The sequence below is a fragment of the Poecile atricapillus genome, chromosome 5 (assembly GCF_030490865.1).
Source record: "Poecile atricapillus isolate bPoeAtr1 chromosome 5, bPoeAtr1.hap1, whole genome shotgun sequence".
Taxonomy (NCBI): Eukaryota; Metazoa; Chordata; class Aves; order Passeriformes; family Paridae; genus Poecile; species Poecile atricapillus.
The window spans coordinates 31,173,689-31,186,401 of record NC_081253.1 but is presented as its reverse complement, the minus strand read 5'-3'; the positions used below and the strand labels follow the sequence as shown (position 1 = coordinate 31,186,401).

General features: G+C 38.4%; 1 protein-coding gene across 4 annotated transcripts in view; it reads left to right on the top strand.

Moving 5' to 3' along the window:
• Nucleotides 1-12,513, top strand: part of GULP1 (GULP PTB domain containing engulfment adaptor 1) — a 146,009-nt gene extending 133,496 nt beyond the window's left edge. For all 4 annotated transcript variants that reach the window (XM_058839715.1, XM_058839712.1, XM_058839714.1 and 1 more), the window contains 2 exons: nt 3,716-3,810; nt 10,420-12,513. In XM_058839715.1, coding sequence (XP_058695698.1) covers nt 3,716-3,810; nt 10,420-10,491 — 167 coding nt within the window. In that variant the 3' untranslated portion in view covers nt 10,492-12,513. The remainder of the gene's footprint in view (nt 1-3,715; nt 3,811-10,419) is intronic.
• The last annotated feature ends 200 nt before the right edge of the window (nt 12,514-12,713 follow it).

The window sequence follows — 12,713 nt, the reverse complement described above, 5'->3', positions numbered from 1 at the left end:
GGTTTTTGTTGTTGTTTTTTTTTTGAAAGACAGCTATTTCCAAGCCATTTAAGCTATCTGAATGGTCAGAGTTAAATTATTAATTTAATTAAAGGAGGAATTACTTATGTTTCTCGTTGGCACAGCATTATTTTCATATCTCAGAAAAGAACTGAAGAGGACTATTCTCTATTGAGTTGTTCAATATTTATTTCACACAAATACATTATGAAAAATCCAAGGTCACAAGGTCACAAATCTGCTCCAAGGTGCTCTTTTTCTACAGATATTTGAGAGTATTTTGTCAGAATAATGGCTGTATTTGCTTCCAAAGAAAAAAATATGGAGTAGCCTGCAGCTAAAGGAAAGGCTTTCTGGATTTCCCTCTCAGTTTATTCCAAACATTTCTTTGTGTGCTTGTCTCTCAGTGTGATTCATTTTTGTCATCACAGCTGCTCCATCTGGACAAAGTGTATGTCAGCATAGCTGTGTGCCTGGATGAGAGCTGAGGTAGAGATTGGGATGTCAAGTGCAGCAGAAAAGCCAACTATTTGTATTTTTGCTTAGTAATTGCTAATTTTGAATTGATCATAGACTGCAGGTCGCTATTCTCCAGTATTATGTGTATGTTCTCCTGGATGTCAGATCCCAGAATTTATTACTTGTTCATGTTATCCTGTGGTTTGAGCTGAGGATCTAAAACATCAACATTTCATGGCTTTTGAATTTGTGGGTCAACTTTACAGCCTGTGAATTTATTTCCATTCAGAAAGGAATGAGAAAGGGAGAGGAAATTATTTGTACCATTTGAAAGGATCATTTTCAAAGGCTTCCTGGTTGCTGTCTATTGGAGAAAGAAATGCCTGTCTATGCTACAGTAATTTGGGGGAGTGTACCAGGCAAGATATTCTGGTTAGAGCTAATTTTCATGCAAATACTCTGGCCTGAAATAAAAAGTTACCAATTTATCCCATCTGTGCTAAAAAGGAGCCCCCCCTCCATCATGAGTGGGGTGAACACTGGTGGATAAGCTCACGGATATCCCATGCAATAGTGCAGCTCTGCAGGGATAAAATCTTTGTATTTCTCCATTTTACACATGTTCTTCAGCTTTTGTTCCCAAGGCAAATACTGACAGTGCTATTGAAAATATTCCATGGAACTTTATCCCTCCCTGACTCTTAGCAGTGAAGTCTGGCTTACAACACTCAATCTTTAAATGGAGAAAAGCAGCTGTTCTGTGGATTTGTTCAGCTGAAATGGATAGCAAGTTAGGATAGTGATAGTTCCCCAAGTAATAGCTTTCCACAGAGGTCCACCTAGGTGATGCTTCTCTAGTTTGAGTTTGATTCTGTGCAGGGTTTACTAGGCTTGTAAGCAAGTTGTTGTCACTTGGAACAGATCACACTGATTGGTTTGAAATTCTGCCTTGTATACAGTATAAATTCAAAAATCTTTCACATTAAAGGAAGAAGTGGCATTAAAGGAGTTAAAACTTCTGCTGTTCTCCTGCTAACGAGCTCAAAAGTGCTTTCATTAATAAAAGCCCAATAACAAGGCATGAATGAGATAGTAGCCACAATAGTGTACAAAATATTTGCTTTTAAAAGTAGTCATAAGTCATAATTCGGTACAAATTAAGCACAGGAGTTTTGTCCTTCACCATTTTTTTCCTAAATACATTCATAGAATGTTTGCTAAGCCTTGGTGTTGGAACTGTCTGCTTTCAATTGTCAGACCACAGAGAAAGCTGTCAGCTCCTTTTAAATGTAAAAAGAAAGAAAATGGACCTGCATAAAGAACCATAGACAGTTGAGGGTTACAAAGTAGAATCAATTTTTGCCCAGTAGAGCTTAGATTGCAAGTCAAAGCTGCTACACATCTGAAGGTTATTTGCTAGGAGCATCAGAGCATTTCAGGACACTGGTTATACTGGAGCAGACCCATTTTGGCTGTGAAAGAGGCAAAGGATGAGGGAGAACCTAATTTTTACATTAGATTATCCGGGTTGAAGTCTCTCTTGCACGCAGGTGGTCTGCCTCTGCCAGGAAAGACTGGATTTCTTCTTGGCTCAAGTGGGCTCTTGGAATAAGGCTGTCTTTTCCAAGCCATCTCCTGGTCCCATGTGACAGTTTGTAGCTGTTTAGTCACAGTTTTTGAAATATGTAATCAATCAAATTCTGCTCAAGTTTCTGTACTTTGTGATGGGAATTTCTGTACTTTATCATGGGAGCAAATGATGGTAGTTGCCAGTTATTTAAAATGCCTGGTGTGCAGCCTGATAACACCTAATTGATAAGGGCAAAGCCCTGACAGACTGATACATGCAATAACTGTTGAAGAGCCTGGAGAGCACAGGTGTAAAATTCTGCCTCTGAGGATGCCAAAATCAAACCATCTGTGCAGCTGTAGGCAAGTGATGCTCCAAGGATAATGGGACTGGGAGCACTGCGATGGGGAAGGGTTGGGTCCAGCAGTTAATTGTCACCCAGACCTCAGGTGTTCAGGGTGAATTTTGTGTTTAACTGTTCAATCCCTTCAGGGTTATTGCCCTCCCTTATTGTCATGCTCTAAAACTCAAATTATTTTGAGGCAGGTAGAATCCTTGTCAGGTTTCTTGCTAGGCAGACATGGAAATTAGGAGAGAGGATATCTCCTAATGGTTCTGGTTTTTTTCTTCACCAATGACAAGACTGTAGAAACTTGATTATTTAAATTCTGCAATCAGTGGAGTTGGGTTGGGTTAGCAAAATTCTTTTTTTAACTTCTGTAGTTTAATCCAGTATGAGATGGGAAAAGTGGCTAGAGTTGGAACCTTTAACCATAGGAAAGAAAAATACATTACTAAGGAGGGAAAAAAAACCCAAAACCTGAAAAAAATAAAAAAAGTATTTGTGCAGGCAGATATGAAGAACTGTACTGGTCTAATATGAAAAAAGAACCTAATTGTATTGGAGGTGTTTCTTCTTGCCCAGATGAAAAAAGAAACATCCCCCTCCTTTTGACCTCTGGAATGCATGCTGCAGTTAAGAAAAACTGAGAAACTTTTGGTATTGAGAAAGGGAAATTTGCAATCATCCTATTTATTCACCCAAATTTAGTGACATTTTAGCGTAACTGGCAATTCATGGTCCTGTTTTTTTGTTTTTATTTTGTGGTCTTATCCAAGATTTTAAAACTCACATGATTTTTAGTTTTAATTACTGCTAATTGAGGAATTGTATCAAACAAAGGCCTTGCCTTGCCTGAGTATTTGCTTGTCTCACAAAAACATCCTTAACCTGAGGAATTGCAGACAGTGGACATAGAGATTAGTGGGTTGGTAATTTGTTGTTGACATCATGTGGAGATGAAATTTGGCAGCTCATGTCCAGTTGCTTCCTCTTCATTTTTGAAACTCCTTGTGCACACAGACTCCAGAGCACCCATCAGTGTATGATGCCCTCTTCAAATAGCAGCAGCTTCTCATCGGATCTCTAGAAGGCACAAGCATCAAAGGAACACAAAGAGAGGCTTAAATAGAAGTTCAGTGGTGTTCTTGGAAAAATATTTCAGTATTGAAGTCTGGAAGACTGCCCAAGACTTGGCTTTCAAACTGGGATGTTAAAAGTTGTGGTTCATGAGTGGTGTATCTGGTGGTGCTGTTACTCAGCTCAGGAGATGTAAGGTGGCTTTTTCAGAACGCTGTTGTAGCCCATATCTGTTCTCCCAGTGACTCGCTTTTCTGTTGTTGCAGAGAGAGACCTTTTTGGAGCAGAACCTTTTGACCCTTTTAGCTGTGGAGCAGGAGATTTCCCTCCAGACATTCAGTCCAAACTAGATGAGATGCAGGTAACTACTGATTTATGCGGGTTTAGATGGCTGCATGTCTTTTCTTGAAATAAATTCTTACCACATTCTGGAAACATGTTCCACAATGCACACACTAATGCACAGACAAACCCCTATTTCTGACCATTCCTTTTGTAAGTTTATCTCTGATCTCTGAGCTGGAGTTTGGGTTTGCCTCCAGAGCCCCACCTGGTACCAATGCAATACAATAGTTGGCTGCACTAATGGAGGGTTTCTCAGCAGTGTAACCAAAATGGCTTGGGAACCATTGCCTGGGAAGGGTCTGAGAGAGCTGAAAAAAAGAGCTGAGTCAAGAGCCCTCCAGATCCCTTGATCTTGAGCTGCAGCAGTCTCCACCATCCCAGTGTACCCTCCTCTTTCCCTCAGTGGCATCACTTTGGTTTCTCACAGCATCAGACAGACTTAGGTGCTTCTGGGGCCATGGCAATTTTCTGTTGCCTTTAAAAACAGCTCTCTGGAGCCCTGGGGCAATTCAACTCTTGAGAACTGATTCAAGAATTATGAACTGTTGTGTTTTTATTTCAAAATGTTTGTTGATTCTGAAACACTCAACATTGTCCATTCAGTTATTGACCCAATTGTGAAAGGATTCTAGGAGAAAGTCCTCAAGTTTTGGAACAAATGATGCTCTGCCGTCAGACTTGCAAAACTTCTAGTTCCTTGCAAGCTTGCTTATCTCCACTGTTTTGTAAGCAGCCTGCCAGCAAAAGAAAAGGCTGGAAACAATGGAAAGTTGAATTTCTAGGATCCTGGCTCCTCAGCAGAAAGCGTTCCCAGGGTTTCCAGCTCTCTTGTCTCTTAGGAGCCCACAAAGTCCATTCTCGGGGCTCCTTCTCTCCTGCCTAGAGAGCAGCAGAGGCTTTTAAAAATGGCTTTATAAAAGATTTAAATACCATTTCATTTTCCTGAAACATTTTCTTTTCCATGCCAGTTCAGCATGGTTCCACTGACAAACTCTACTCACAGTGTAGGAAGAAATTTAGCTTCCTGGTCCCCCACATAATTTCAAAGAGCAGCTAAAAGCCAAAACTGTCTTCTTTGCAATTCCAACATCATGTTTGCGATTTGTGAATGCTGTAATGTTGTTACCAAGCCCTTGAACACAAACCCCAAATCTTACAGCACCTCCCATTGATATATTACCAGCATTTCCATTGTTTTAGATCATAGCAACTGTGGTTACCACTAATAATGGTATGTCAATATTTAAATGTCACATACTGAGTTCCTATTACAGGTAATGTTCTGACAATATTTGGAATTGCTTGGCTAGTACACTACAGAGTGCTGTCAACTCATAGAACATCAGGGAATGGAATAGTAAATGTCTTTATCAAAGATGTTTGAAGTCATGAAATTAAAATCTCCCATCGTTTGTACTCTCCTGATCTAAAAAAAAAGGAGACAACCAATCAAAACCTCCAAGCATTAGGGTGTTCCTGTGTCCTGTTGCAAAGGCACTCCCCCCTAGCATATCAGCTATTCACTAAAAATTAATTAGTGGGCCTTTATGTAGGCACAAAACTTGCCATGTATGATCCAGCTGAGAACAAGTGTACACCCGAATGGATTTTAAAAGCCCCATATTTTAACTTGAGCCAAAGCAAAGACTGTGTGCAGTGATTTTTTCTGCGTGGTTGGTGCAAAGTACAGATTGAAACATGTTTTTCCTAATGTCTCTTTTATCTTCTTGTGCTTTCCTGGGTGCACAGCGTCAGCGATGGTTGGTATTTCATATTTTACTAATGGTATTTAAAGCATTTACAGTTGAAATGTGCATGTGTTTGTCTTGTGTTTCTATTTTTATGTATATTTGATAATGTTTAAATATTTTAGGATTTATGTTTTATTTATTGTACTCTGAGTCAGAGCCATTTTCATTTTTAGGGGCCTATAATCTCTAATTTAGGAACAGCTGATGGTCATTTTCTTTACTCTGTCTTGCCAGGTGCTAATACTCGGCCTTTGTTTTCACTGCTGTTTGTTTTCCGTGTGTACTTGTGAAATCTCCAGTTGTCATTATCAGATTGTCACTAGTGAAATGGTTTAAGCAAAACCTTTAGTACAGAGATTGTGTTATTACAGTCACATTTGAGAGTAAGTCTTTGTTTGGACATAATGATTTAAAACTTTTCAAGGAGCAGAAGCAGCTGTGCTAGTGTCAACAGCTGTTAGACACAGCCTGTGAGGAAGGTGGGAGCACAGAACATGTAACATGCTCTGGAAATCCAATCCATGAGAAACATGGAAGAGAAATGTGAGCCTCTCTTCTTTTCTGAAATGCAAAGTGAATGAATCTGTCATCTTTGCATTATGGAAGTACAGCCCGGGTTTCAGTAATTATGTATTCCATTAAATCTGTAAAGGTAAGTTTTTTGCAGACACCTGGCAAATAGTTCCAAGTAAAAACTTCCTCCATGGGCTGTTGAATCCAGCTCTCCCTGCAGTGAGGATGGCAGGCAGAGCTGTGTCAGCCTGATGGGAGCAGCCCAGTCCAGACTCTCTAACCCTGTTTCTTGTGTGGAACATGTGAGGTGCCTCAGCACACACCCCCCATGTGCAGAAAAGCTGTCCTGATCTAGCCTTGTGCTGGAGGTGATTTGGGAACAAAGTGGGAGAGGAGAGCACAGCACAGAAGAGGCACTGGAGAATAAACTCTTGAGTAGTGGGTGCTTTTCCTTTGCATCCTGCATTCTGAACTTCCTGAGATCAGATAAAGTTCCCTGGCCTCTAGGGGAACACTCATATTTTTAAACTTCAGTGAGGATCCAAATTTCACAGTTAAGCTTTCTATTCCATTTCTCAGTCCAATCTCTGCTGATCTTTTTGGAGAGCTTAAAACTCAAACATGTGCTGAGATGTGACTTTTACAGCTCAGGCCTCTCTCTGATGACTGTCCAACCTCCTGTTTCCCTGCACCCTTATGCTGAAACATATTTTCATCTTTATTTTGACTGTATCCAGACATTAATAAAATGAATGTCTACTTTCCCAGAAATCTTGCAGTGAGGAGAAGTTTCCCTGGATCATGAATCATACCAGCAGCAGTTGCTATAATTTATTAAAATCTCAAGGTAGTTAATATCAGAAAGCTTCCAGGAGCTGCAAGCCATTCTCCCTGCATGCCCTGAAGCAGTCAGTAGGCTGACATCTTTCCATCTGAAATAAGTTATGCTCAGCCCTCTAAATACTCTTCTCAGAGATATGTAAATTTGTCATTGCTTCATTGGGTTTGTGCTGACTTAAGCTCATTGAGGGAAGTCACTGTGAAGTGATAAGTGATTTAGCTTCTGAGCCATAAGGCTGACTTTGGCAAATTTATCTCCTGATAAAGTGCAAGTTCTTTGTGCTGTACTGCTTACTGGTTTTAACCAGAATAGCTCACATCTTTTTATCCCTGACACCAAAAAAAAAGGCTGGTTTTGGAAGAGGGATTGTTTCTGAGCTGTTTTGAGTGAAAACAAGCTTTGCTCCTCTCTTAAAGGCATCAATCACATCCCTTAGTACAATACCATTACTTAATAGGTAACTAAACCACTCAGTCCTTGTGTTAAAATGCCTCTAAAGTAAAAAAGCTCCTTGAGGAGGTTATGAACACAGGAAAACAAGGCACAATGTAGATGCACACTTCATAGCCCTTCTTGTTCCCTCTCCTGGCCAGTGCCATGGGGTGGCCTTTTTCAGCATTCCCTGAAAATCAGCAAATCAGAGAGATTTTTCTGAATGCATGAAGAGTTTCTGTTTCCTGAACCTTTGAAGTACAGGAAGCCATAGCACACCTGGGTTTTAATGAACAGACAGAGTTATGCTAAGAAAACACATTATTAAAAGCTGAAGGGTCTGAATTTCACAAGGCAAAATATTTTAAGTGCTGTATATTAAAATTAGTGATGTATTTTATATAGATAGATATAAACTATAATGTTTACCAAGAAGCTGACTCTATATGTCATTAAAAAGAATTGCCTAACACATTAGTCAAGTTTATTAGGGGGGAAAAAAAAATCATAATTTGTAATCTGTGTCATTGCAACTGATTTCATTACTATTACAGCTGTGGAGTTAAAAGCTGGTGTGTGCTGTTGTGAAATGATCAGGGAGCAGCTTCCCCTGGGAAGCAGAGCACTGGGGAGCCCCGTGCAGCTCAGGTGTAGATATGAACTGCAGTCCTAAAAGCACACATGGCACTCAGTGTTCTGCACCACTGGGAGAACTACTGCCTGCATCAACAACAGTTCTGCTCTGCATGGAAAGGAGAATCTGCTCCTACAGCCTTCCTGTGCTTGCTTGACTGCAGCTGATTGGATTTGGTTTTTTAATTATGTGTTTGCCAAAGTATAGTTTTGGAGATTCCAAAAATTAACTAAGAATTTGGAGTTATGTTGCTGAACCTGAGGGCTTAGCAATAGTGACAGCTGTGGGAGATCTGAAGTCTGTGCCTTCATCACTGTGCCAGGAAGTCTTCTGGATGGAGATATTCTGATTAATTTTTTCCCTTTTGAGGGCTGCAATTATTTTTTAGGAATATTGATTTAGACAAAACAATTCCTCTGTTTATACTCCTGTGGACTTCATGTCCTCTGCTTAAATATCCAAGAGAAAAAAAAATCTAGATTTTAGATTCCTTTGAATGTAAGGTCTCTGTCCTTGTCAAACCAGTGTTGGTGATGTTCTGCTGCTGGAGCTCATGGAGCATCCCCAGCTTGAAGCACCAACAGCAATTCTTTGTTGCTGTATCCCTTTACAAGCTCAAAACTGGAAGGAGCCTTCAGATACTTCAGAAGTTGAACATCCTAGGCACACTGTAACTGCAGGGTTTAAAATGTAACAGGTTAGACACTAGAGCTAGTTTCTCTGAATTTTCCTTCTGGGTAAGCAGTCCTCTGACTGCAGTTACATGAATTAATTTACCCTTTGGGTAAATGAACACTGTCTGTAACAGGATGAGTTTCACTTGGAATTTCAGCTACTGTTTGCTTGAACAATCTTCTGCATTGAATGTACTTCCTTTTAATCCTTTGGAAAATGCAGATTTAAAAAAAAAAATAATGAAAAATCTTAAATAACACTAGTGAGCCTTGTTGTGTCACCCAGTCAGAACAAACTGGGTAACTCAGCTGGGGAGTGTTTCCACCACAGTGCTGCTACTTGCTCAGCATATCATGGTATGGATCTGCCTTTAGGAAAATACAGCTTTTACTTGGAAATTCTCAGCCCATTTAATAGCTATTGCCAGGAGGTTTGTTCTGTTTCTCCACATTATTCTGATAGCAGTAGCTGGCAGGGTTATTAGATATTCATACACTTTTCAAATGCTAACGTGTGACTTGAATTTGTTTGAATTAAGCTGGTTTGACACAGGATTTACCTTCTAAACCAAAACGTGCATTCTTGAGGTACTGCTCTGCATGTGAGGGAAAGACTTGAGGTTGTGTCTAATCCCCACACAGATGGTTTTACAAAGAGATTTATCTTGTTTACAAGATATTTTCTTGATGAAAGGACCTGTTATTGATTTCATAGCACACAATCAGCACTCTCTCACTGAACAGAGCTGCCACTGGAGTCGATGTTGTCATAGCACTTCTAGTCAGAGCCCCGTTTCCAATTGCTTAAACCTTCAAAGTACTTTCACCCAAGAGACTGAAATTTTCTTGACTCCAAGATGACTTTTGGTGGTAAAGCCACAATTATTCAGCTTCTCTTAATGTAAAAAGAGAAATGAAAATAAGAGTATTTTGCCTGTATTAAAAGTGCAGTTGTTACTTTAGGACAGGTGTGAACTAAGCACCTTTAGCAAGCCAAGCATTATAAAAGCGTACAAAAAAAAAAGTATTTCTAGAATGGATTTCTTTTCCATAGAGGAGGTGGTAGCATCCAGCTTATAATCTTTTTTGTGTTTCTACTAATAAAATGAATATGAGTAAACTCAGGAATCGTGGTCTGAACTTTTAAAGCAACTCATTGCACTTTCAAAATACCCCTCTGTTTTGTTTTTTTACTGAGTTACATGCCTTTAAAATGCACAGTTTTTTCATTTGCAGTAGAGCAAGTATGATTTTATGTGCCTTTTTCATGAAGCTCAGATGGCAGTGGGCAGTAAAGCCCTGTCAATTTAAGTGTACTGGGAGGAATTCAGAGCAGCCCCCTGAGGTGGGGTAGTCAGCATATTTTGTCAGGCTTAGGCACCACAGAACATTGGAGACATTTTGTATCAGTAACAATGTCCATGTCATACCTGTATTTTTCAATATGAATGTTCTTGAATTTTACTCCGGGACAACATGGTGCAAGTCAAACTTGTTTGGATTTCTGTCGACCTATGTACAAGAATATTCAATATTTTTATTCTATAGTATTTTCTTCACGTTGTGTGCACACTGTAGCTATGCTGTTGTATGTTGAGTTAACCACTAAGACTTATTAAAAAGTGGCTGACCAAATAATGTAAATGTTTGTGAATTCAGGCTGAAGTACTGAAGCAGTTTGTCTGACTAAAAATATGCTTGGATTTAAATGTTTTTACAAGGAGCATAATCCTCCAGAACTCACTTGGCTCTTTACTAATGATGTCTTGTTTTGTTGCAGGAGGGGTTCAAAATGGGATTAACTCTTGAAGGCACAGTATTCTGTCTTGACCCACTAGACAGCAGGTGCTGATGCCAAGAAAGTCAATGTGAAGTTCCTCCACAGTGGGTTTTTTTTATTTCTGAACACGTACTCACAGATACTATCCATGTGCCAAAAAATTGCTTTTTTTGAACATGTAAACTCTCGTGAGGCTTGCTTCTGTAAAAATCCAACTTACTTCCAGTCTTTCCCTGTACAAATGTAAAAAGTTGTATTTGTTTATGAATTATGGATTAAATTACGCTGTTGTGTTTCTTTCTGTCACATTTTGGCCCGAGTTTACTATGCTTTATGACTATTAGCTTGGAGAAGTTCTTCAGCAAGGTCACACATACCTCTCTGTGTCTCTGTCTCTGTCTCTCTCTGCAAATGTCCAGGCATGAATTCTACATAATATTTTACCTGGCATTTCAAATTATGCTTTTTGAAATTATGCTTTTAAGACATTATTTAATATTCAAACAGTAAAATTATTAATATCTACTACAAAAATTATCTACTACAAAAATTTCAATTTGCAGTGAAAAAAGCATAAAATACTAACCATAACTATATGCTTCAAAAGTAAATCTGGATGCAGTGTGATTGATTTCCATCTCTGTGTGTGGTTACTATCCTGTACATACGTTGTCATTGGTTTATACAATCCAGATTTTAGGTCCTTCATTCATGTTTTTTGAAACTAACAAAGTTGTTAGTCTGCTAATTAGTGCTTAATGAGCCTAGAAGAACTGCTAAACTGCAGAATGGCAAGGCAACTACTCTTTGTTTTGATATTTTATAGCTGAAGTGTAAAGTAAGTACCTTGGAATCCTTTACATGCTAGCCATAACTTAAAAGGAAGATTATGGTATTGCATTTACTTAGGAACTTGTGTAATTTTGTTCATAAGCAGGCTCAGTTCTGTAATTACTTTCAACACCTGAGTGTTTAGAACCAGGCTCTGTTGAGTATAATTCTTTTACTCTCTTCTTTAGTGTTCCATGTCTTTAATTTTGAGGCTTTCTGCAAAGAATTGACTATAAGTAAGTCCTTTGTACCCACTGGTTGTTCATGTTACAGAAATACCTGCACACCAAAATTCTCAGCTGCTGGTGAAATGAATGCTGACATGTCTATGCATATTCTTCATTAATCTTTCTCATAAGCAATAAAACACCATTTTAAACCTATCTCAGAAAATTACTATCTTGAGTTCAATTCAAAAACTTTCAAACTTCTAGGATTTTCCCTTCAAAACATACAAATGTGGAAAAAACCCCACCCCAAAAATTTTCAGATTATTTTTTTTTTTATGAGAGGTTTTTTTTGGTGACACTTATGGTTTTGTCCTTAACAGTCACACTTTACACCAAAACCACATTTTTCAATTTTATCACATATATCTTTATGCCTTGTTCAACAAAGTACTTGTGCATGTACTTTTGGAGTCCAGGAAAAGAATGGGACTATTCCTTTGCTGGGTTTGACACATCCTCAGGTACCTTGCTGAACTGGGGCCTTAACATCCTACATTACATTTGTCTTCCTGTCTCTTATTCTGAGTTCATCATTCATATAGAGTATTATAGAGAAATATATATATATAAAAATATATGAAATCACTAACAAATAGAATAGTATATGTTTCATAAAGAAAAGTCTTTATAATTTTGTTTGTCATATAGTATTTTTGAATTTGTATAATGAGGATGTTTAGTAGCCATAGCAATGGCCTTTTTTAACAAATAGAATTTGTATTTTTATTGTACTTTAAAAAGCTTTACATAATAAGCATCTATTTAGTGGTCATTTATTATCAATGGTAACACTAAGATAATATTTGCACATTTTAAGAAACCTTTTTCGTTACTGATTTTTATGATAGTTGACTGCAAATGGCATGGTTAAATCTTATATACCTGGTCAGTACATACAAAAATACTTAAATACTTCAATCAACACAACAGTGCATTTTTAATTTTTATGTGATCCAATTGGAAACTGTATTTCTATGTAATCTCAAATGTCTGTTTAATTTTGCCTAAAATAAATGTTTTTAAATAAATTGCATCCTAGAACACAGTGTTCATTCACTGAAATGCCCAGATGGAAGGTTGGGTGGGGAGACACTTAAATATTGGGCTGGATCTGCCACAAAGGAGGGTTTAGTGCTGGAACAGGTCAAAAGTCACCTTTGGAAAGGATCAGATGATTGATGATCTCAGATGGGTAGAATGACTCCAATCCCTTTTATTACTGAATTTGGGCTA